This window comes from Chrysemys picta, chromosome 7 (assembly GCF_011386835.1).
Source record: "Chrysemys picta bellii isolate R12L10 chromosome 7, ASM1138683v2, whole genome shotgun sequence".
NCBI classification, from domain to species: Eukaryota; Metazoa; Chordata; order Testudines; family Emydidae; genus Chrysemys; species Chrysemys picta.
Genome location: NC_088797.1, coordinates 22,909,453 through 22,936,178, shown reverse-complemented (window position 1 = coordinate 22,936,178; position 26,726 = coordinate 22,909,453). Strand labels below are relative to the sequence as shown.

The window sequence follows — 26,726 nt, the reverse complement described above, 5'->3', positions numbered from 1 at the left end:
TGTGTAATGATGCAAGTCTTTCACCTCCTTAGGGAGAATTGGTAGCACATCCAACACACTCTTACTGAGGTCTTGGGATAGCTTAAAGTCATTATCCAGTGACGGAGGAGGGGACACCACCACCGTGTCTGGTGAGAAGGAGGAGAAGTTTGCCGGTGGGGTAGTTTGCATCTCTAGTCTGGCCTCCTGCTCCTTGAAAGTGTCTTCCTCTGGTTCTGCGGCCCTGGACACCAAAGTCGTAAGGGAATGTCTAGTGGGAGGTACTCGATGCCCAAGAAATGTGGGGCCTGTGGACTGCTCACGGATCCCAGTATGGCCACTGGGAGGGAAAGGGATGGGTGGTGGTACACCGGGGTCGTGGCAGGGACAGGTGTAAGAGGAGGAGAAGGCAGGAAATAGAAAGCAGGCCAGGGTGGGGCAAATATCACCAGAATTAAGGGGAATGTGGATGAGGGACCTAGATTTGTGCTGGAGGGTGGGGGGAGATTGGGAAGAAGAAAAGAAGAGGAGTAGGCAAAGGTGGTGGGAAATGCAGAGGGATGAGGATAACCAGGAAAGGTAAATGGGGTGGAGGGAGGAGGAAGAGAAGAGATGCTTTGATGCAGAAGAGAGATGTGTAAGAGCCACGGATGGACAAGATTACCAAAAATCTCCCACAAAAGGTTTAAAGGTATGCTCCCGGCCCCAAGGCTGAGCTGGCTGGGAAGACACCCCGCCATCATAAATGGGGCCTCACCAACAGCAGTCCCCAGTGGTGGTGAGGGGATGGGATCAGACTGAGATAACGGTATGTGCAGTTCCTTGCCCCAGTGTCGAGACCAAGCTGGCTCGGAAGGGCTCCCTGTCATAGGCAAGGCTACCCCCAACAGCAACCCCTGTTAACTGTCTTAGTGGCTTGGCTGGCAGCTTATTGTCATCATAAAAGAAACCTGATTTCTGCACTGACATTGGCAACTTTTCACTTGCTTTCTGGGTCAGTTGTGAAAGGGAACATGAGGTGACAACCTCTGTTTCCAAGGCCAGAAGAAGGCACTATCCAGGTCAATTTCCATCAGTCCCTAGCACTGCCGCACTGAGGGATGGGTTTATTTGTACAGCACGTCACATGCTGTTCTAGAAAGATATTTCTAAATACAGGATGCTTTTAAAGCATTTTATAGTTATTCCTAAAACTTCTCTGGCTTCTCTGCATCATTTAGAGCCACTGAATATTAAGTACCATACATACAGGTACCACTGACCACATCAGTAATCTTAGACAATAGGATTCTCTAACACAAAGATTTAAATTAATAATGTTTCATACAGCTATGGATTCTATGCTCATTTTATACACACAGAACATTTAAAAATGTTAAAAGTATGTTATTTAGGTTGCAAATCTGACACTCAAAAGTTAAGAAATGTCAGATGTCCATGCAACCTTAATTTTAACCTCCAGCTGGATATGCCCTATGATACATTCTTTAATTACATGATCACATACTATTTTCTCTACAGGTTGCCTGTCTTATTAAGCGCACAGAATGGAAGCCCAAGTTTGCATGGACATTTAAGATTTCATGGGCCACTGTAATTCTGGCATTTCCTAACTTTCAAGGGCTTTAATTTGCAACCTAAATAATGTTTTTGTAATAGGATTTTGTATTCAATGAATAAAATGCCTTATCAAATGCTTTACTCTCAAATTAATTCATCCCCACGTGCAACTCTGACACAACCTCAAAACTCCAGTGCAGCTGTCTATACCCTTGTAAGACCCCAAAACATGTCTGTATTTTAAATTTATTATAAAAAATAACCATAGGTGCTACACAAACCTTGTAAGATTCTACTGCCCAGTCATATGGAGCAAGTAATTTTTGTTGCGTGAGTAAATTATCATTTTTTTCATAAGAGCCAGTGAGTTGATTTTGTGCCTCTGATGGTAAATTTGTCTCAAAAATTTACTAAGGCTGTGTTAATCCATATATTGTAAAACATCATTCTTCCCCTTTATCAATAATCACCACCACCATTTTCCTCTCTGACATTATTTAACAAAGACTGCTTTTCAATTTAGAAGTTTATTACCCCCACTCGCCCAACCTTCACAAAACTCCTCTTGCTCAAAAACAGAAAAAGAGCCAATGAATAAAAACATCTTTTATATTTATATTTCACGGTGCATTTTTACCACTGAATGCACTATGCATTTTTTATTCACCTGATTGCCTTCTTCTCTGTGTTATTACTGTATTTAGCATACCATCAGCAGCCAAGCAGAACCAAACAACTCCATGTTCAGACTTCAAAGCAGGTGAAACATTAATTGTGGCGTCTGCATGTTTACAGTAGATGGAGTGACGTCTACCAGTTCTCCCAGCAAGAGTCACAGAAGGTTCTGCAGACAGCTCAGGTCTCTGCTGTGCTTGTGCATCACCATATGGTTTGTTCTCATTACTTAGTCTGTGTATACCCCGTCTTCATGCCATATTAGTCATCTGGATTTATTCTCCAAAGAGCATCACTACCAGACTGATGCCCCCATTTGAATCTATTGTATTCTAGTTGATCTCCAAAAGGAATATAGCATCCTGGACATTAGCCTTAATAAGACAATAAAAATCCTTCATTAGGAATAAGCAAGATTGGGAATATTCAGAGGACACCTCCAAAGCATATTTCCCATGATTCTTGGGAGCACCACTCCCTTGAATCGCTTCCCTGCAAAAGATAATTTTGGGAACAACACTGCTGTGGGAACAACATTGCTGTGGGAAACACTCTGTATGCCCAATGCAGAAAATGGTGCTGTGTCAAGCTGTTCTCTCATGATTGTCCATTCATTCCAGACAGCTCAGCTACTTTCTTTCCATACTGACTAATGGTGCCTTCAAACTAAGTCAAGTACTTCAGCATGCTGGGCATCAGGGATGGGTAGGCAACACTGGATGTCACCCTGTCATTCATGGGTAAATTCATTTTCCTTTGCTCACGCCCAGTTCTTCATATTTCCAACAGGCTCCCTGCTGAAGCATGTGGCTTAAATGCTGTAACATTTGAAACATCCACTGTCAATTAAATGTTGCTATTTTTATCAATTTAAAAATGTAAACACTTACATGGGGCAGTTTGTATGAAAATTAATACATATGAATCAAGTTTCAATCAGAAAGCACAAACTGCCATATGCATGATTTTTGCTTTTCAAATCACCTGGTCAAGAATAGCCTTCTTACTGGAGGAACTATCCCTTTCTATATCGTACACTATTGCTATTCAACAAATTAACAATAAATTATAATAGTTCCCCATTTCTATCTTCTGTGCTTCTTAAGACTTTGCACTGGATCCTATCAATCACCATGTTATCTGAGCACCACACCTCTTTAGAAAGGCCCTCAAGAGCTGTTAAATAAGGGATGCACACAGAAGCCTTCCAGGGATCCAAATGTCATTTTGAGGACATGTCTATTCAGGGAGTGAGACCCCATTGTATGGGTGCTGGCACAGCAGCAGTTTGAGTTGCTGCTATACCATTGTGGGGAGAGAAGAAGTTAAAAATTGTTGTTTCCTGCTCCATCCAGACCCCAACGAAGTGTACTGCATTTCTGATGAAGTCCTAAGAATTCCTTCATCTTCTGCTCTGCCTTCATCCATCCTCAAAGATCATATTTTTTCTGGCTGGGGACTGTTTCAAATCATGTCAACAAAGCTCAAACCTCCAATAAAAAAATAAAAAACCAACACAACCCTCCCCCCTCAAAAAAAGGTGCTGCTTTCTCCTACTACTAGGGACTGAGCATGTTACCTACATGATCCCCTCAAGCCCCCAGCAATATGAAAGTACAAAGCATTAGCCAGCCAAACTCAGGAGCAGCACACATAGTGAATAAAATTGGAATCTTCCATGACTATAATGTTACAAAAAAGGCTGCAGGAAGCAAATGCCACTCAATGCTTACCACCAAACGAACCAAGTCTAAAACAGAAACAAATAATCAAGACAAATTTAAGGATAAGAACAGAAAATGCACACTAGAGAATGAATTCTCCTTTTGGTTTTAGAGGACTACAGATAAGTAATGACTACCTAGCACCTTTGGGGCTGTGTAGGCAGGGTGAGTACCTTCTCATACAAAGGACTTTATATTATGGTTACATCAGGAAAATATCGCTGCTGAGGTATGTGTTCATTTTCGCTAAACAAGTCTGAAATAGCAAGAGGTGCAGCTTGTGTTTTGCAAAGAAGGTGGAGAGTTTTCCCCTTTTGTTTCTTCCACTGAGTTACTGATTTATGAGCGTCCTCCACAATGGACCCAGCAACCACCACCACGGGATAAATCCTGTTTGTGCAAACATTTTCAGAACAGACAGCATATCTGAGTCATGCAGGAAATCATAACTTGCTTCTACAATTCACCTTTCACTCAAAACTCATTGCAATGAGCACCTATGTCCATGGAAACCCATAAAGCAAAGAATGTGAGAGTTTTATCTCAAGGGCTAACTGTTCTGTGCATCAAATTGGAATTGGCTAGAATGACGTTTGGGGGTGGGGGGGGAGAAATCCCAGTAGAAAGGTATTCCGGTATTGGGACTCTGTACAGTCTGCCAGTCTCTCCAAGTGAGCGATATTACAGCAAGCAGATGCCATGGACAAAACTGACAAAATTATAGCAAGTATGACTAGCAGTTATATGACTGAATGGGAAGTCTGTTGGACTCGGGGCTTGGCTCTATCACTGTCACTGTGGGAGACTGAGCAAATTACCTCTCTATCCTTCAGTTTCCACATTTGTGAAATGGGATTACTACTTTCCTACCTCACAGTAAGGTTGCAAAAATGAATGCCAGTTTCCTCACACCATGACCTGCACAGCTGGCATTAGGAGAGGGGATGTCATCTGAAGTATCAGATAATTGATGACAGTCACTGCCAATCTTGATGCCTCAAATATATCAGACTTGATGGACAAATTGTCTGATCCAGTATAGTAAATTCATGTTCATCCAAATATTCCATTAGGCACTGGTCATCACAGACGTATGAAAATAAGGAATCCAATACAGAGGTACCAATCTCTCCCCGAGCTAGCACTAAAGCCATGGTTTCATTCCCTGTTGTTTCATTACAGGTTCCTGCATCTTTCTTCATACCAAATGATCCTGGCAGTAACTGTGGCAAGATTTTCAGCTCCTGCTCCTACCTTTTTGTTTGTATAATTCACTTTGTTGTTGCCAACCCAGCTCTTTTGCCTGCTAAAGATGCCTTTGTCTGAAAGAACAGTCGGACAGCTTTACATGTATAGCAACAGTAGATCCTCCAGCAAAAGGGTCATTGTCCCTCCTTATATGTAGTCCTGCAGAAAAAGACACCGATCATAGAAACTGAACAAGACATCTTTTCACAGCATTTCTCCTGTCTCTTAGGCCTTATCTACGTGAGAAAGTTGCACCGATAAATTTAAATAATGTTTTAAACTGATTAAGTTCAACAAGTACAACCAACCCCAAGTCTAGACACACTTATTTCAGTTTAAGAGTAGTTTAATTTGGTTTATATTAAACAGATTTCTAATCAATTTAAATTAAGCCGAAAAAAACCTGGTTTAAACCAAAATAAGAGTGTCCACATGCCCTTTTGCACCAACTTAAGCAAATCAGATTAAAACCACACCATAAAGCTAACATGGTGCGATTTTCTGATGTAGAAAAGGTCTGGGAGAGGCCATGATCTCAATGCTGATTAACAGAAAATTCTCCACTATGGCCACAAGTCTCTCGGACACCCATCGCCCATGCAGCTGAACATCAAAACACCACTGACTGACTCAGACAGGAGGTGGCCTTATAGAAAAAGAAGTTACCAAAATGTTCCTCTGAACTAGCTATCAGATACTACTGTGGTGAGTGCAGTACAGACCCTATAAGTATATAAATTACCAAGAGTGGGGGAAAGAATAGCTGAGGACACATTTCAGACATGTAACGTTTCGAGTTCACTCACTGATCACAGTAGAAAGTCTTTAACCCTTTCACTTCCAGAGCTCCAATGTACTTGCTATGTCCCTCCTGCTTGTGGCATTAAATTGACATGATACCAAATGATAGATAATGTAACCAGTACACTGAGCAGAACAAGAGCATTCAATACCTAGATGCGTATGCAATATTCACAACCCTGAAGCAGTTCAGCAGAGCCAGTAACATTATGCAGGGATTTAATGAAACAGTGCATAAGCTAATTCAAAGAGCACTTGGGGGGCGGGGGGAGGGGTTGGGTGGGATTTTGTTTTAACAGTGTTCTCTCATTTGAAGATTTCACCCTTTTTGAAGTGGCCAGAATGCCTCTCTTCTGCTGTCAGATAGCTTAAAAGCTATGAGGAGGTGCCACTGTATCATGCATTAAAAATGAGTTTGAGGATGCTGGAGACTTAATTAATTTACAGTTTTACTATTTCATAAGTGCTCTGAAATTAATCAGAGTAGAAACAAAGCGCAAAAGCATAAATACCTGATTTCTCCTGGGTTAACTGGTCATTAAACTGTTGGAGGGTTTATTTTAATTCCAACAGCAAGCAGGGGGCTAGGGAGCATCCACATTAGATTAAATGAGTACAACATTTTACAAGTGGATACCACTGAATTCCAGTGGTTACAGGAATCGGTTTCCCCCCACTGAAACTGGAAAGCCAAACACTACATACCCCAGCCTTCCTCTCTCATTCCCAGCCCTTCAGGAAGTTATGAAGCCAATTTTCCGTAACAGTATTCTCAGGAGGGAAAGTTAGCTTCCCATAAAGGTAAAATTATTATTTTTGTGCCTCCCCAGAGAAGGTGAGGAGGGGGGCCACCAACTTCCTTGCTTTAGCAGAAAGAATGAGATTTTCCTGCACCAATGCCAAAAATAGACACCCTAAATTCAATTATCCTAATCTCTAGCTATCCATCAGCAGCAGGGTGGGACCAACTGATTCAGAATTTCTATTAACTAGAGACTTTGTATACTTTAAAAAAAAAAAAAAGGACACTGCACCACCAATTGGTTCCTGCCGCGCTCCACTCACCAAACCCTTTCATTCTATTTCCTCAATATGAAGCCGTAAGTACTTCCCCAGCAGACCCATGATAACTGGCACCGTCCTCTTCCCATCAACCCTCCAAAGACCTGATGTACTCCTCTATCTTTACACTCAGCCTATACTATAGTAACATGCTCTGTCATATCTTTTTGGCATATACGGGGGGAAAATACTAACTCTGAATGAAACACTGTTCCACAGTAACCAGGATCAGAATGAATTTTTTATCTATATGCCATTTAGTATATACAGGCCTAACACAGATGACGAGTTGATGATTTTACAGTAGATCCTCACTTGTAGAACCAATTGGTGTTAGTAAAGAGAGTGATTAATGCCCCCATTTTCTACAGCTTTGGTGACATTTCCATGACTGGAAAAAGGTAAGACATCTGCCACCCATCCTAGCCCACAGTAGTGCTGTTTTAAAAGTTACAGGGATATCTGCTACAATTCACTACGGATATCACTTTCAGAAATTACTACGCTGGTCAAATAATTTTTAAAAAGTAGTCGTTTGTCTGTTATTTGCCAGACAAGAGAAAAAATGAATAATTTGATTCCTATTATTCAATTATTTACAGAGCTGGTCAGATAGTGGACTATATGGTAATAATTTTACAACTGATGGACAAAATTCAATAAAATTATTCATAAAAATTGTATGACCAGCACTAAAAATTGCAAGATATCAGTTAGTCAAAGCGTACCACAGCTATTCATTGTAGCTTCTGTGAATATTACATAATTGTTCAAACTATTTACCAAAGTACTCACGATTCCCTCTGTAATGTAAGGGAAATAATAATAATACTGAGTAAAGAAAGTTAATCTGAATCCAGACCATTTCAGTTTAAAAACACCACCACAGTATGGGCCCCCTAGTTTGCACCAACTCTTGTTCTCATTTGTCTTGCTAATATCCACATTCAAGCAGAAAAGTCACAGACAAGCCAGGTTTCTCTGGCAGTTACCAATGCTACCAGCATTAGGAGCTTTGCATACATTGAAAGTTCTAGCAGAGGTGAAGGAAGTAATTTTTAGAGTTGAGAAAAGGTGCCAGAGCATCAATAGAGTATAAATGGAACAAGATAGAACAGAAAAACTGGTATAAAAATGTACAGATGAGACAGAAACATTATGTATCAAATCCAAATTTCCCCAAAGTTGGGAAGGTAGGGTGCTCTAGTTTGGGACTGCCACTATCTACTGGCAAGGAAAATTAGCTATTTGAGAGGAATGAAATGCACATAAACCTCCAGGTCAAGATTTTGAATAGTGACAGTGATTTGGGGTTCCCAACTTGAGATGGCTCAAAAAGGACCTGATTTTCAGAAAGTGCTGAAAACTATATTCTCTGAAACGTACACTTCTTCAAGGAATATCAAGTTGGGCACCCAAAAACTGAGGCAACTAAAAAATCACTAGTCGTTTTTGAAAATCTTGACCTCCAGATTTAGCACCAAAAGCATGGGGGAGAAGCAAAGTGTCCCTGGAAAGCAGCAGCTACAACAAGGAAAATACTACAAAATACTTACTTTTACAGAGATATTTGATGTCTCAGGGCTTGTCTACACTACCGCTTAAGCTGACGTAAGCTTATGTCACTCAGGGGTGTGAAAAAGCCAACCCCCATGTGATGCAAATTACATCGACTTAAGTGCCGTCCACACCAGCGCTAAATCGGTGGGAGAGCATAGCTTCTGCCTCTTGGTTGAGTTGGAGTAATTATGCCTACTGGAGAGCAATCTCCCGTTGGCATAACACGTCTTCACCAGACGCACTACAGCGGCATATCTGCATCGGTGCAGCCGTAGCACGGTACTGTAGACTAGCCCTCAGAGAGAAAGGAGGAGGAGAGAATTACAACTAATTGGTTGTCTGGATGTAATTAATAGTCAGTGCTTTAGAGAAGAACCTCATTAATATGCACCTGTTGCAGATTACAAAGTAAACAAACAAAAAACAAAAATTCTGTACCACAAAATGTACTGTGACACCTATTTTCATAAGTGTTTAGTTCTTCATATAAAAATATGGAAATGTACAGCATCGCACTATAGCAGTGTGCTAAGAAACAGGGCTGAAACTGCTGCAGATTGTTTTGTTAGAATGATCAGATTTTTGTATTACGAGAATAAAAATTAACAATTCTCTGCTATAGTATAAGTTAATATAATAATGCTTAGCAATTATATCACATTTTACATTTTCAAAGCATCATGTAAACACTACTAGTTAACATTTACATTAACATTGTTAATAAAAGGGTAACGGATTAAAAATGTATATAATTACATTTCTAGAGCTCCTTTCACTACAAAGAATTCCAAAGTGTATTACAGGCACTATACACAAATGGTTATCCACCCATTACTGAAATGCAGCCACAAATGAGGTAAGACCACCAAAGCAATACAACAATAGTTTAATACAAAAAGTGAAGAAAAACAACATACTGGAAACCGAAGGGTTTGTAAAAATAGTCACAATGTAATTACCCAAATTAAATCTTAGTCAGGACAAATGTCTTGACTCTTGCAAAAAGTCCCATGTATTCTTTAATGATGGGCTGTGTATGCACTGTGACATGGCTTACCATATGGTGTGTGTGACATGTGCATAATATATAATATTCAAGGCCCCATGTACTCAGTGACAGGCTTGATCTAAGTCCTATGGCAATGTTTCTGTATATTGTAGCACTCCAGTGCAGACAACAGGAGATTCTGTGGTATGCTGAGATAAATTTTAATCACTGAGGTTTTTATTTAATGGAGTATAAAAATTAATAACTCAATCAATAGTGTTCTTTAACCTGATATTAATTTCTATTTATTTTATGCTGCCTCTACATTTTTAATAGTCAATGTACTACACAATTTTGGACTGAAACTATAGAATAACTGTACTGTACATGCCAGAGGAAGCAGAGGTTTTGGCAGCTGGGCAGAGGAGAGTTGGGGCTTCTGAGAAAGTATGGGAGGCCGTTTGAGTTTGCGGACAAACACACCAGCTAAATTGTTAAAATGATAAACTGTGAAACAGTTAATGTTGACAATGAAATTGCGACCATTAAATTTCTAACTTACTCCCTCCCCACCCCCCCAAAGGGATGGTGCTGTTCACACCCTTCTCAAAAGCGATGGTTTCTGAATGACCTCAAGCTCAAACAGGAAATACTGGATCAGGTATATACAATCTTTCACAGATTTTCTTTGCAAACAAAAGGCCTACAAAACTAAATTTTTAAAAAACGGAAACAGGAATTATGGGGCATAATTTGGTGGAAAATTCCATAGCACCGTGGTATACTTGGGATCCAGATCATAACGCAGAATAATTTTATTTTGGCTGCATAAAATATTAAGAAATATAGCTTACCCTCTCCACTTGTCCTTCCTTATGCTTCAATTTATACACTTTCAGCTTTGGAAGAAAAGTCTCAACATAGTTCTTGTCTTCCATCCCTTGAAGCAATACCCCATGGAACGCCAACCTGCAGGTGTTTGCATGAATATCAGTATCCAGCTTGGAGCCAATCACAAGGCAAAATTTAGGACAAGTGACAGGTTTTTCAAACTCCAGTAAAGCCCATTGTTGCCTCGGAAGCTGCCCCTCTCCTGTTTGGTCATTTTCCTTGTTTTCCTCTGAAGATTTTGACCCCTTGGATAAGTATTCCTCTTGATAAAGATATTCCTTTTCAAAATCAAAAGCATTCTCCAGGGGTTCTTTGCTGAAGTCAGCAGGAGCTGGGCTGAAAAACATCACTCTTCCCATGACTGTTTCATGACCAACTGTGATGTGAAACTTGGCTTTGGTCTGAAGAGCACCACGGAAATACTGGATTTTCTTCAAGGAGATGACAGCAGCATGTATGGTCTGGAGAGATTCTGGAGTACAGATTAGACCTCGTTCTAGCAGCTTGGGATCAAACTGGGTCACACAGACGCCTACTCTGTCACCCTGCATGGCATACGTTACAGGAGTATGGAACATCTGCATAGACTTGACTTTCTTTGTCACCTGTTTAGGAGGAAACAAAAATAAGAAAATTAACTGTATTTATATTTACCTGCATGGAATGAGCGCCAAATCACAGTGTGTCAAGCCCTGGCTCTCTGCTAAAGATTCACATCGTCCAGAAGAGACTGAAATTTTTAAAATGGAAAGCAATCAGATTAAGAATATATTCACAAAATTATCTAAAATGAACCCTGATATGATTCTCCCGAAGAGTTTTATTTTCATCTTCTAGAATGTAAAGTCATCAATGCTTGGACTATCTTGATGTGTGTGCCAACACTGCGGATATGGCTACCAGAAATCAGCAAACCAATGAAAATTTGGTAATGCATAAGTCATGGAATAGCTGATTTTTCATCTTTCTATTTATTATAAAAAAGTGGTACTCTAAAATATCATCAAGATGTGTAACAGCCACCTATGTAACTACATAATTTTATTTTCATTACCCTCTTTTTCCCTTACTCACCTCCTGTTTCTCACACTCATCTACTGAATCATATTAAATCAGATTGTAAGCTATTCGGGGGCAGGGGTCCTCTCTTAATATGTATTTGCACGGAGTTGAACACAGTGAGGTCTTAGAAGGTTCCAGAACAATACAAACAATAAAAGCACACTGCCAGGCAATTTGTCTGCATTTATCCAATAATAAATATTAATGCACACACTCTTGCATAAGAGTATACAAAACCCCAAATCAGTTTGAAATAAAAATATACATTCAACTGGACTAACTGCAAAACAATTAAAATACGCCATAGCTCTAGTTTTAAATATTAACATTTATTCTAACATGCACATGGACTGCCCTAGAACCCTGTGCAGGTAAGGTAGTTTGCATGAGAATCTTATATTAACACATATGAGTAGCACTTGAAGACAGGCCCCTTTAAATAACCTCCGAAGTTTAACTGGACTCACTCTCAACTTAATTATAGTATATCCACATCCAAACTCTCTAACCAGATTTAGTCATGTAATAAATAAATAAGTTATAATAGCAGCAATCATATTCTCTTCTATCCAAGTGTGTGTGTGTGCGCGCGCGACTGCTTTAGTAAAGGTTCATCATTCTTCACAGCTGGTGTGAAGTATTATTACATCCATTTGACAGCTGGAGAAACTGTGGCACAGAGAGGTTACAGGATTTGCCGAAGGTCATGACAGGCCAGTGGCAGAATCCAAAATCGAACACAAGCTACTATGGACCTTATTAGAGTTTGGAACACCATTCATTTGTTCTGACTCAATCCCATGCACCAAGCACTACACAGTACTATCTCTCTAATTTATTATGGTATATTTTACTTTTATATTAACATAGACATGTATATGCATATGCATATTAATATCATATTTAGTATTTTTAACATTGTTCAATTTTTCCCCAAATCCACAACGAAAAGCTACAAAAGAAGGCAGTGAGACAAAGATTTGACTATATTTGGAAATAAATGTTTCTTCAACAAATATATGAAGATGCTCACTCCAAGAGTTTAATGCAAAAAGGTGCTGGAAGTTCCAGATTAAACGCTGCAGCTCTTGAGTCTACAGCTTTAGCCCTCACATTAAAGAAGACAACCCTGGAAACATTTCTGAGAAATAAACAGTGGAGTTAGTTTTATTAAAAACATATTTCAAGTCATCTACCGCTGGAGGTGTTCCTCTTTACTCAGCTGATAACACCATCTTACGTACTGACATTCACACACAAAGGGGCTATCCCACTCACTGAGGGTTTTCCCTGAAATTGAGAGAGGACACTATATCCCTTTATGTTTTAGTTAGTCGTTACTGATGTCCTTCACTGCTAACGAGCCATTGAACCACTGCCACCTATGTCTCAGAGGTAGCATTTTTTTTTCTGGTTCTAAGATTGACTGGCAGGAGTGGACACTCAGGCCTGGTCTACACTACGACTTTAATTCGGATTTATCAGCTTTAATTCGAATTAACCCTGTAACCGTCCACACAACGACGCCATTTAATTCGATGTAAAGGGCCCTTTAAATCGATTTCTGTACTCCACCCCAACGAGCGGAGTAGCGCCAAAATCGATTTTAGCAATTCGAATTAGGGTTAGTGTGGCCGCAATTCGATGGTATTGGCCTCCGGGAGCTATCCCACAGTGCATCATTGTGACCGCTCTGGACAGCAATCCGAACTCGGATGCACTGGCCAGGTAGACAGGAAAAGCCCCGCGAACATTTGAACTTCATTTCCTGTTTGCCCAGCGTGGAGAGCACAGGTGACCACAGATACCTCATCAGCACAGGTAACCATGCAGGCTGATAATCGAAAAAGAGCACCAGCATGGACCGTGAGGGAGGTACTGGATCTGATCGCTGTATGGGGAGAGGATTCAGTGCTTGCAGAACTTCGTTCAAAAAGACGAAATGCAAAAACTTTTGAAAAAATTTCCAAGGGCATGATGGAGAGAGGCCACAATAGGGACTCTGAGCAGTGCCGCGTGAAGGTCAAGGAGCTCAGACAAGCCTATCAAAAAACAAAGGAGGCAAACGGTCGCTCCGGGTCAGAGCCGCGGACATGCCGCTACTACGCCGAGCTGCATGCAATTCTAGGGGGGGCTGCCACCACTACCCCACCTTTGTTCGTGGATTCTGGGTCGGGGATAGTCTCGACGCCTGAGGATTCTGCCGATGGGGTAGAGGAGGAGGAGGAGGAGGAGGAGGATGAGCTTGCAGAGAGCACACAGCACTCCATTCTCCCCAACAGCCAGGATCTTTTTATCACCCTGACTGAAGTACCCTCCCAAGCCTCCCAAGCCAGTACCCAAGACTCTGACCCCATGGAAGGGACCTCAGGTGAGTTTACCTTTTAAAATATAAAACTTGTTTTAAAAGCAAACGGTTTTTAATGATTACTTTGTCTGACTTTGCATTCGCGGTCAGTTCAGCTACTGGAAAAGTCTGTAGCTACTGGAAAAGTCTGTTAACGTGTATGGGGATGGAGCGGAAATCCTCCAGGGACATCTCCATGAAGCTCTCCTGGAGGTACTCTGAAAGCCTTGCCAGAAGGTTTCTGGGCAGTGCATCCTTATTCCCTCCTCCATGGTAGGACACTTGACCACACCATGCTTGCAGCAAGTAATCTGGTATCATTGCCTGACAAAGCCTGGCAGCGTATGGTCCCGGTGTTTGCTGGCATTCAAGCAACATCCGTTCTTTATCTTGTTGTGTAATCCTCAGGAGAGTGATATCACTCCTGGTAACCTGGTTGAAATACGGGAATTTAATTAAGGGGACAGAGGTGGCCGTTCCTACTGGGCTGTTTGCCTGTGGCGGAAAATAAATCCTTCCCTGCAGTTAGCCAAGCGCAGATGGGGAATTGGCCCTGAGTTTTTCGCGTTTGGCTAGCAGGGATCTTCCCTGTTACCAGCCACGCGGTGGGGGGAGGGTACCGTGATCATCCCAGAGAATTCATGGCGGGGGGGGGGGGGGGTCGGCGGAGGGGGGGGGTAGTTTGGTGCCTGCAGGGATCTTCCCTGATACCAGCCACGCGGTGGGGGGAGGGTACCGTGATCATCCCAGAGAATTCATGGCGAGGGGAGGGGGGTCGGCGGAGGGGGGGGTAGTTTGGTGCCTGCAGGGATCTTCCCTGATACCAGCCACGCGGTGGGGGGAGGGGTACCGTGATCATCCCAGAGAATTCATGGCGAGGGGGGGGGGGGGTTAGTTTGTTTTCTGGTGCTGCTGAATGTTAACAGAAAAACCGCAGCACTCTACTTGCCTGAAGGGGCCCAGACAAGCCCCACCACACTGCCCCCCCCCCCAACTGGCTGAGATTGGCCAGGCTTCTGCAGCACTCTACAAGCTATGCTTGGTATGTGGGAAAGGAGGGTGCAGAAGCTGTAAAACAATGGCTTACCATGGCCGCATGCAAGCCGAATTCTGTTGCCCAGACCTGTGATCTCTAGCAGCAAAGCCACAGGCACTCAGCATTAAGAGGCAAAATGCGACCTTGCACAGAAATCACATGTGCTATGTAATGTGAACAGTGTTGGTCACCGTGAAAGAGTATAAGCATTGTTCTGCAAAATGTAGCTTTTAAAACAATTCTCTCTTTTTTCCCCTCCCTACAGCAGCTGCAAATTCCTCAAGCCTCCCTCCTCCATCCCGAAGGTTATCACAGATAAGGCGTCGTAAGAAGAAGACGCGGGAGGACATGTTTTCTGAAATTATGCAATCCAGCAGGAGTGACAGAGCTCATCTGAATGAGTGGAAGGAAACAGTTTCAAAGTATAGGAAAGAAGTCAGTGATCGTGAGGAGAGGAGGGACCAACGTGAGGAGAGGAGGGACCAACGTGAGGAGAGGAGGGACGATCGAGATGAGAGATGGCGGCAGGAAGACCAGAGGATGAAGGATGCAACGCTGGGGCTGCTCCGGCGTCTGGTGGAGGTTCAGGAACGGCTGCTGGAAAACAGACTGCCGCTTCAGCCCCTGTTCCACCCTCCCCCCTCCCCATGTTCCGTATCCTCCTCACCCAGACGTGTAAGAACGCGGGGGGGGAGGCTCCGTACACCTTCCCATTCCACCCCAGTAGACAGCCCAAGCAAAAGGCTGTCATTTTTTTAACCTTTTCTTTGTGGCTTTTTCCTTCCCAGCAATCCTCCTCCCAAATCCCACCCGGGTTCCCGCCCTCTTTTTCTAATCTATTAATAAAGAATAAATGATTTTTAAATGATAGTGACTTTATTTGGTTTGAAAGAAAGCTGGGGGAAGGGGCAGGGTGGGTTCCTTACAGAAAATCAGTCAGTAAAGGGGGAGGGTTTTCATGAAGGAGAAACAAAACAGATATTTCACACGGTAGCCTGGCCAGCCATGAAACTGGTTTTCAAAGCTTCTCTGATGCACAGCGCTTCATGGTGTGATCTTCTAATCGCCCTGGTGTCTGGCTGCGCGTAATCAGCAGCCAGGCGATTTGCCTCAGCCTCCCACCCCGCCATAAAGGTCTCCCCCTTACTTTCACAGAGATTGTGGAGCACACAGCAAGCAGAAATAACAATGGGGAGATTTCTTTGGCTGAGGTCAGAGCGAGTCAATAATGAACGCCAGCGACCTTTTAAACGGCCAAATGCACATTCTACCACCATTCTGCACTTGCTTAGCCTGTAGTTAAACAGCTCCTGACTCCTGTCCAGGCTGCCTGTGTATGGCTTCATAAGCCATGGCATTAAGGGGTAGGCTGGGTCCCCAAGAATAACTATGGGCATTTCAACATCCCCAACGGTTATTTTCTGGTCCGGAAAGTAAGTCCCTTGCTGCAGCCCTTTAAACAGAGTAGTGTTCCTGAAGACGCGAGCGTCATGAACCCTTCCCGCCCAGCCCGCGTTGATGTTGGTGAAACGTCCCTTGTGATCCACAAGTGCTTGCAGCACCATTGAAAAGTACCCCTTGCGGTTTATGTACTCGGTGGCTTGGTGCTCCGGTGCCAAGATAGGGATATGGGTTCCGTCTATCGCCCCACCACAGTTAGGGAATCCCATTGCAGCAAAACCATCCACTATAGCCTGCACATTTCCCAGAGTCACTAACTTTCGTAGCAGCACCTGAGTGATTGCTTTGGCTACTTGCATCACAGCAGCCCCCACAGTAGATTTGCCCACTCCAAATTGATTCCCGACTGACCGGTAGCTGTCTGGCGTTGCAAGCTTCCACAGGGCTATCGCCACGCGCTTCTCAACTGTGAGGGCTGCTCTCATCTTGGTATTCTGGCGTTTCAGGGCAGGGGACAGCAAGTCACAAAGTTCCATGAAAGTGCCCTTACGCATGCGAAAGTTCCGCAGCCACTGGGAATCGTCCCAGACCTGCAACACTATGCGGTCCCACCAGTCTGTGCTTGTTTCCCTTGCCCAGAATCGGCGTTCCATGGATAGAATCTGCCCCATTAACAACATGATCTCCAAAGCACCGGGGCCTGTGGTTTCACTGAATTCTGTGTCCGTGTCCGTGTCCATGTCCTCATCATGCTTGTCGCTGCGCTGCCGCCGCCGCTGCCTCCTCTCCTCGTTTTTCTGGTCCTGGCTGAGCATAAACTCCACGAGAACGCGCGAGGTGTTTGCAATATTCATGAGTGCTGTCTTGACCTCAGCGGGCTCCATGCTTGCCGTGGTGTGGAGTCTGCAGTGTTCACCCACCCAGGAAAAAAGGCGCGAAAATGGTTGTCTGCCGTCCGTTGCTTTCATGCAGGGAGGGAGGGAGGGAGGAAGTGAGGCTGTACCCAGAACCACCTGCGACGATGTTTTTTGTCCCATCAGGCACTGGGATCTTAACCCACAATCCCAATGGGCGCGGGAGACTGCGGGAACTATGGGATAGCTATGGAATTGCTACCCACAGTGCAACGGTGCAGAAATCGACGCTAGCCCCGGTACTTGGACGCACACCACCGAATTACTGTGCTAGTGTGGCCGCACTCATTTCGACTTTATACAACCTGTTTCTCAAATCCGAATTATCTAAATTCGGATTAATCCCGTAGTGTAGACATACCCTCAGACGATGTTCAGCGGATTTCATTTAATGCCTAGTACTTGGCACAAACTCCAAATTACTAGTGGATCATGTAAACAAGAGTATCATTTATGAGATCACTAAAGCTGTCTGAAATATCAAATAATCCACAATTTAGGAAAATTCAAATGTTGAAAGAAAGAAAGAAAGAAAGAAAGAAAGAAAGAAAGAAAGAAAGAAAGAAAGAAAGCCCTGCACAAAATAATCCAGCACAGACTTGTGTTTATTTAAAGTGAACTTGGTGATATTGGTCCAATAATTTACAAATTAGGCATGGGAGCTGTTATACTTCATTTCCTTGATATTATTGAGCTTGGGGAGCTCATGATGGTGCCCACCATTTATAGATACAGTTTATTTACCATCTCGATATCTGCTTAAAAAATTGAAATAGAAAAAAATCCCTATCTGAAGTTAATTAATAAGACATTAATAAACTTATGGTTGTATCAGTTATTTCAATTCAAAGAGTTCTCAAAAAGAAGAAAAGAATGAAATAAACTTTTTAAGATCAGTCTTGATTCAGCTTGATCAGGCCAAACCAGTTTAATTTAATAAGATTTTATTTTGGCCTACTCTTTGTGTTCTCCAAACCATTGTTTAAGAATATATTTTTCCAGTTTATGCATTAACCCATCTGCCTCACACACTTACACAGACAGACAACAACAGATCTGGAATATCAATTAATTCTTTGCAAGGAACTCTATGGTTTTGACACAGTTTTAGATGCTGGAACACATATACAGTATAATAAAATAAACAATATTTCTCTCTTAGATACCACTCTTTGTCCTTAGAACTCAGAGTACTTAAAAGTTATCAGTCATTTTACCCTTTGTAGGAGGGTTATCTACCGAATGTATCAGAACACAGCTCTAAATTTTGACTCTTCCAAAGTTTGTGCTCTGAAAAGTAGATTATCTTTCCTCAGTATATAATGGATTGTATAATTAATGTGGCAACCAAAATCAGTACAACAGGCCTCAATTCTCATGATCTATTCCTGCATTTCTCCCCGTTCTCCTCCTCTCTGTAGAGCTGCAACAGAAATATCAGCATTTTCTTGCTTTGTACCACGTTACTTCTCTATTCTCGGCATAAATACTATTGTCACTCATCTATCATACTCTGTCATATTTATGTTCCTAGTTTACTGCTCAACTGTGGCAAGCCCATCAATAAGCTACATCATCTTCCACCTGCCATTCCCACTGTCTTTTCTCTGATGGGACTCAGCAGATCTGGGTTCTATTTCCAGCTCTGTCACATACTTACTGTGTGACCTTGTTTGGGCAAGTCACTAAGGCTGAGATGTTCAAAGTAGTCTCGTGAAGTCATCTTCATTAACTTTAATGGAAGAGGTGTCTAAATGCCATACATTCCTTTGAAAATTGAGCTTGAATCTCTGCCTCAGCTCCCATCTCTACAATAGGGATACCATTTCCATTTTTCATTCTTTGTCCTGTCTACTTTGTTTTCAAGTCCTTAGGGACAGGGACTGTCTATGAGTATGTACAGCACCTAGCACAATGGGGTATCAACCTTGGTTATATAATAAATAATAATTCCACCCCTGCAAAATACCAGTACTATACCCACCTAAGCAGTATAGTGGTCCATATTATTTCTATGGTACAAAAGTAAGAAACCCACCCGACTAGGATCTGTAGATGTTGTTTTTAAATGGAGAGAGAGAATTCTTCAGTTGCCTCAATGTGTCCTCTTTATTTCAGCTACCTAATGTCACACACTTAAGTTTCTGGATGTTCCAAAACTATAATCTTAGCAACACAAAAGTAGATCAAGTAGATAGACATAGTTATGGTGCCTGCTCTGGGTGCACAAGTGCAGATTGTGTACACACAAATCAGTTGCTGAGTGCCTAAAAGAGAGGTCACTTCTGCAAACGTGTCTAACAGTCTGTATTGCAAGAGTGCAACAGGTGAAAGCTACTTCCATAAAACCACTCAAAGAGCAAAAATCTTCCAGACAGCGTTCCAGACTGTGCAGTGACACCGAGAATCCATTCCTACACTTGAAATCTATACAAAGTATCTGTCTAGCCACTATCAGAAGCAATCATTCTTATGGGTCAGCTATACTGCTCCATACAACAACAAAAAAGTCACTTTTTTTTCAGTTGAATAAACAGGCAACGCTAACAGTGACGAGATTTTTCAAAACCAAAAGGAAAATAGAAACAAATCCCCATCACCCCAAGGCCTCATCAGTTACTAAAGTGAACTGAGCAACACAATCCTTCTAAGTCCCATTCCATAGGCAGGGTTTCAATCTCAACCTTCGACTGGCAGCTAATCTTGTCTGGTGTCCTTATTAATTGTTTACTTCTATTGGAAAGTGCTGAGTAGAGTAAAGAGGACTGGGGGCATTGCAGAGGAGAAGGAAGAATGACTCACAGAGGAAAAGGGGAACTGTAGAAACTCAGACCAAAATAATGGAAAAGAGGTAAGTCTTACGGCCCTAATTTTGTTTGGCCAAAATCATCAGCTGCTGGGAAGTAAGAACCCTCTTAAAATAGGTCAGTCATGAGTGAAAAAAAATATTAGGATACTATTCCTTTTTAAACAAAGCAAAAATAGAAAAAAAATATAGCAGACACAAGCTATTGGGAACCACCTAAATTATGTATCCTCTCACCCTTAGTCATATTCATACACAGAAAGGCCATTTGCAAGCTGCACGAAGATTAATATTGTTTGGGTGCACTGGATGCCTGGCTTCTAATCAAAAACAAAAGAAACAGCCCTTTTCAGACTAGGAAAAGTCATTGTTGCAGCCCTTTTCAAATCAAATGTCACATCTATGCCTGTGTGTTTCACTGTACTACATAGGATGTGACAGGGAAGAGAGATCAGAGAGTATAAATATAAGCGAGAAACCCCTTCATTAAAAAGGCTAATGACCCTAACTGCTGTCTGCTGGAAACACTGTAAGTAGTGATATCAAATGCTAAGCTCTACCTACTATTTTGCTTTCAAACATTTTTGTGCACAAGTCATGTGCCTAGTATCCCTTCAGCCAAGCACCCCAGACAATGTTATCTATCTAGCTGGGCTAACAGGAGAAGACCTAGCAATTATCTTCTATATCCTTCACTTATGCAAGCACTTGATAAGTTTTCACCTATCCCCCATCATTCCTGGCTGCTATCTGTACCCTCCTTTTCCCCTTACCCACCATCTCCCTCTTGTTCCCATCACAATCCTATTTACAGCACAAATGCCGAGAACAAGTAATGGTGGGAAAGATGGGCAGCAATGTATACAGTTACTGTCAGTTAAAAAACAAAATGGTTTTTGAAGATGTAAGTTCAGAGCAATGAATCCACATAACAGAATTTGAAAATGGCACCTCATGTTACCAATTCATACTACCTTGAAAAGAAAAAGTCCTTCTTTTTGTGGCAGCAAAGCTCAAAGGCTTACGGTCTTCTACAGCAGTGGACAGAGAGAATGGACTTAAAAGAGCTAACCTGATATTCTTCTATTCCTTTCATTTCCTATGTTCCTCGACACAAAAATAGCAATTGAAGCTTGTAAAGAGAATCGTATAACTACACAAATTTACGCACTGAAGCCACGATACATTAGAATCTTCTTCATTGTTTTATGATGAACATTCAGATTTTAAATATCCCATCTTTAAAAAAAAACCCTAAGCATTTAAAAGGACATTGACTAGGACTTTTTGTATATTTTTTTCAGTCTTTGTAAAACTCTCTTACAAGTTCATCATCAGAAGCATCTTGCAGGGGATTCCAAATAGTACAGAAAAAATACAGAATAAAAATTGCAGGAGTGGGAAAAGATTACTATTTGCCTCTGTGTACATAAACTATATTAACTTTAGATTAAATATATATATATTGTGGCAGAGCTCCGACCTTGTCCCCATGGGTCCCGCGCTTCTAGGCGGTATATGCTAGCCTCAGTGGCTCACTGAGACCCTCCACGTAGCCCTTCTCTCTCTAGAGCCAGGGTTACAGTCTACTGAGCACTTTTCATCATAAGCCAGCGAGGAGGTTGGTGAGAGAATTCCCAGTCTCTGTTGTCCCTGGGGGCTTATTTCACAACAGTTTAACCTCCTGTCCTGACAGGGCCTGACTTCCCCTCCCAGGAGATGTTTCTGTAGTGGCAGGTTGGGGGGAACCCGGGCCCGCCCTCTACTCCAGGTTCCAGCCCAGGGTCCCTAATGGCAGCAGCTGTTGGCAGCCGACCTTTCACTGCCAGAGTTGCTACATTTCACTCGGCCACTTCCCCATAGCTCTCCCGCTTCTCTCTTCTTCACCCTTACCTTAGGGCTCCCTTACCGATGGCTTGAGGATGTCTTCATTAACCAGCCCTTCAGCCACACTTCCCCTCCTCTGGCTCTTTTCAGCCTGACTGGAGTGAGCCCTTTTATAGTATCAAAAAGGGCCTTAATTACAGTCAGGTGTTCACATTACCTTAATGGCCTCACCTGACTCTTTGCAGATTAATTGGAGTCAGGTGTTCTCATTAGCCTAGAGCAGCCCCTGCTCTGGTCAGTCAGGGAACAGAAAACTGCTAATCCAGTGGCCAGTATATCTGCCTTCTACTACTTTGTTGTACCCAACTGGCCTGGGTCTATCACAATATGTAGTGACACACATGCTCTATATATTATACATACACCCAAATAAACTTAAATGGTTAGGCTTAAAATGCCCGACAGTCAGAAAAATAAGTATTTCATTACAAGAAGTAGAAGAAAGAGCTTTTTTTAATTTTTGTTTTATGGGATGTATTTAATATTTTCAAAGTATTTTCCATTAGATCAGCAGTTCCCAAATTCTGGGTCTGCAGTGAACTGGCTAGTCATATAGCACTGGCTCCTCCTCTCTATTTCCAAATGTTACATTAGATTAAAAAGCTAAAAATACATTAAATACTTACTGGTACTTTTCAATTTATGCAATTGCTGTAATTGCTACAACTATGTTTGAGAATCCCTGCATTAGACTATATTCAATGGAGTAATTTTAAAACTGTTCCAGGAAGTTTTAACAGTATGGCTCCCATTAATCCATTTGCCACTTGTCCTCTTCTCCGGTTTCTGTGCTATAATGGAAATATTTTATTGGAAAGTTAGCATCTCACATTGACAGACTAGGTATATAGAGTAGTCTAGAAGGTGGTTTAAGCCACCCACCCTTCCGCGTGCGTGGTACTTACCCATACATTTTCTCTATTTATCTACTCCCACATACAAGGTTCTTATTTGTGTACCTGAGGGCAACAGTTAAGTCAATGATATCGCACACCTAAAACAGTGTCCATAACTTTACCTTCTAAAGTTCTCTTCTGGTTGGTATGGGGGTACACGGTAAATGGATCACAAAGGGAAGAACCTTAACTGAGCATAGCATCTCTCCCTGTCAGCTGGGCTCCAACAGTGCAAGGACAGAGCGCATGGGGATTGGTTTCTCGCAAAAAAAGGTTTCTGTTGGGTGATGAGGAGAACTAGAATTACATCTCATTCTAAAGGTCAGATAGAGAAACTGGCAGAAAAGTGAATCAGTAAGTTGATCTGGATCAAGTAACAAGTCAAAGGAGCTTTAAATCATTACTTTCCTGTTGCCTGGGCAGAGCATAAATATCAATAAAGTATTTTGTTCCATCTCACTCTTCTTCTTCCATATAGCTTGGGTAGGTAGCAACAACTACAAATTTATATTTAAGTTTGATAGCCAGCACATTGCCACAGCAGTGAGCTGGTGAATGTCCTTCAAGCCACCGGCAAAAGAACGAAGGGGACATTCAGATATGATGTGCTCTATGGTTTGTGCCTGGTGATCACAGTCACATACAGGTGTTCGCCTCATTTTCCATGTAAAGAGGATTTGTCCACATCTCCCATGAGATGTCCTAATGCGATTCAATCTGCACCAGTCTTTCCAACATAAACCAAAACCCGGTGGTTCCTCAATAGGATCAACAACGAGCTGTTTGTTTTGAGCAGTCAAAGTGTTCCATGTGACTCTCCATTGAGCCTCAGCATCAAAGTTGGGTGTAAGGATCTTGATACAGTTCCATAGAGGGTTGCGGGATTTTAATCTCATCTTTGGTGGGTTTTGCAGGTCATGATGCAGTGGGATCCTCGTATTTGCATTGACATGATTAAGAAAGCAAGATGTGATTCGTAAGGTCCATGGACTGGGAGCCCCATGATGTTCCGGCCAATCTTCTAATAAGCGCGACACAAGACCTGACCTTATCGCAGGTGTTCTCGAGGTGTTGTCGAAAGGTCAAACTGCAGTCCAGGGTCAAGGCCAAGATACTTTGGATTAGCTTCGTTGCTGATGCTCTCACCACAGAACTGCACATCAAGTTTGATATTAGCCATTTTATTGTTCAGAAGGAAAGCAGTTAGCATGGGGTTTTTTTGGATCAGGCCTAAGTTTCCAACATTGGAAATAATCAGCCATTGTGCTAGATCTCAGGTTAGGTTACAGTTGATGATATGGAGGCTTGTATGCTGAACAGCTAGGACAATGTCATCCGCATACATGAATTTCCTTGACTCCATTGCTGGTATATCCACAGTGTATAGATTAAAAAGTACAGGGGCCAGGACAGATCCCTGAGGGATGCCCGAGTTAAGAGTTCTTGGTCTACTGATCTGGCCATTAAGGTGTACCTTAAAGCGGTGGTCCCCAGTCATTGCTGTCAAGAGGTCGCATCTCACTCTGATCTGGACTGACAGAGACATTCTTCCATAGCTTAAAAATACCCTAACATTGTTTTGTTCAGGGACTGCAGTGAGTGGCTAAAGCTGATCTCTGTTTTGTCTGGCCCTTAAAATACAAACCTGGAAAACACTGAAAAGGACCTGATAGGCACTTAAGATTTGGATTTTGTTTTCCTAACATATATTCAGTTTCCCTACATCAGGGATCTCCAGAAATTATAATATAGCTCTAGACTTTTACCTATTGTGCTGGGCTTTATTACCACAGAAATTATGGAAGGAAAAGATCTATTAGAGCATCCAGTCCACCTTTCTACGAAGGAGATTGCATCATACATTTTGGAGTATTTTATCCAGCCTCCAGTGGTTTGAAAGTCCTGAACAGAACTTTGAATCATAAATTGCAGCCAATTTTTGACAAAAATCAATGGAATTTGTTTGGGATTTTATTTGTTTTTCTATTCTCAACTTTAAACCATTACAAAAAGCATGATATGTTTTTAAGCAACTTCAGCCTCATGAACTTCATGACAAAATCAGAGAGAAGAGAAGTAGGGGAGAAAAGGACAGTTCAATAGGTCCAATAAGTGGAAAGTTATTTTAATAGTCTCCCCTGGAATTCTAGATCTGTAGAAACATGAAGAAAAGGAACAATATTGGGTGTAACTTTAAAGTTAGCTTTTGCTGCATGCAAACAATATCTGAAAACATGGTTAACTTGGATACCATTATAATTGTTACTACAAACTTAGCTCATAAGGTCATTCACATTTTGTTTCTAAATGGTGGCACAGAGGGACTGATTGTATCTCTTACTTTGTAAATTAACAAGCATGTATTGAAATCTTACATCCCTTACAAAGAAAGGGTTTTTATTATTTTTTTAAATTTAGATTATCCCATTAACATTCCTAAAGCGTTATGTAGAGGTTTATAAAGGGGGTTAAAAAGGGGATTGGAGGAAACCCATGTATTAACATATAAATAAAAAACCCAAGGCAGAGAAACATTAAAAGCACCCAAATTGTTCAGCCCTTAAGATAAACAAATGTGTTCAATATAAGAAAAGAACCTGTTATTTGAAGACCAAAGGAAAAGCCCACTAAGATTTTCAAAGCAGTTAAACTAGAGACTAATAGGAAACAGGATAAAAAAAAATCCACTAATGACTTTTTCCCCTGATATGTCAGAGCTTCTTTTCCTTTATTTATCAACTTTCATTAAGTTATCAGTGTTCCATAGGTCATAGCTTTAGCTTCTCTAGATAAGAACCATAGTATCCTGCTACCTCCCAGTCCTGTGACTGCATATTACTGATACTACAGATATAGCAACCGAACCCTCCTGTAACACAGGTGGAACCACAGAAGATACAGTAAATAATAAATACTAATACATCAGATAAAAATCACTGGGTTATAAACATACCTAAAGTTCCTATGTATAAGAGTTAAAAACTACAAAAAGAAGATACCAATTTAACGCCCTGGGCTCCAATCAAAGGTGGAGTAAGGAGCAGGCACTAAAGACCCCTGCCTAGAACACCAGCAGCTCCTGGAGCTATCGGATTACATGCAAATCTGAGTTTTGTTTTGTTTTGTTTTAAATGAGGGGAGGGGGAGATTTTTGAAGATATTTAGGCACTTAACTCCATGGGAGTTAGGGTTCTAGACACCTTTAAAAATCTGGCCCTAAATTCATAGTACTCCTGGTGATGAAGAAAAGCTTGAAAATGTGACAAGAAACAATGTCTGCCTGAATCTACAGACAACCTGAAACAATAGCCTTGAGAAGTGAAAATTGTGCTATGCATCTCAATGGGTGTTTAAACCAAAAATCTCTGCTGTGGGGGACACTGACAACACCATCCCAGCAGAGGACTGCATGTGTGGATGGAGGAGAGGAATGCGTGAAGACCCTTCATCCAAGCACATCCACTCCAGTTGTTGGGGTAAGTCCCACTATCATTGCATCTTTGGAAGAGGAGGGGCCCTCTGCCACCACCATTCCAAGTAGAGAAGAGGCAGGGAAAACCTTTTGCCATCAACCTGATGTCAGACATCACAAACCCTGTAGCAGGAGCAGCATTCATGACCCCACTGTACATGCTGTATATTCAACATAAATAGCAAAAACTAGACTAAATGTAGATTCCTTTTCACATTACTTTTGAGAAAGTTAAATTTTAAAAACCTACACAATGCATATTTACCCTGTTGACCTCACTGACAAGAGTTTTAAAGGTTAAAAAATGATTTGACAATTAAAAGATAGGAAAACATCCACCATTATGGGTTTAACATTTTATAACAAATATAAATGTTCGTGTGTTAGAGCATAAGCTAACCACTAACTGACAGGAAT

The 26,726-nt window shown here is 41.7% G+C and overlaps 2 protein-coding genes across 2 annotated transcripts in view; one reads left to right on the top strand and one right to left on the bottom strand.

Moving 5' to 3' along the window:
* EEFSEC (eukaryotic elongation factor, selenocysteine-tRNA specific) overlaps positions 1-26,726 on the bottom strand; it is a 172,552-nt gene that overhangs the window by 60,620 nt on the left and 85,206 nt on the right. Inside the window, exon 5 of the mRNA XM_008168009.4 lies at positions 10,452-11,093. Coding sequence (XP_008166231.2) covers positions 10,452-11,093 — 642 coding nt within the window. The remainder of the gene's footprint in view (positions 1-10,451; positions 11,094-26,726) is intronic.
* On the top strand, positions 13,229-15,805 carry LOC135972553 (SRRM2 protein homolog rsr-2-like). Its single transcript, XM_065550917.1, has 2 exons — positions 13,229-13,921; positions 15,199-15,805. Exons 1-2 carry the CDS (start codon positions 13,378-13,380, stop codon positions 15,690-15,692), a joined length of 1,038 nt encoding a protein of 345 aa, XP_065406989.1. The 5' UTR covers positions 13,229-13,377; the 3' UTR covers positions 15,693-15,805.

What these genes read in the sequence shown, in the direction of transcription:
- LOC135972553 (XM_065550917.1), top strand. Translation starts at nt 13,378, where the DNA reads ATGCAGGCTGATAATCGAAAAAGAGCACCAGCATGGACCGTGAGGGAG. An exon ending in CCCCATGGAAGGGACCTCAG is followed by an intron (nt 13,922 to 15,198) that starts GTGAGTTTACCT and finishes CCCTCCCTACAG; the next exon opens with CAGCTGCAAATTCCTCAAGC.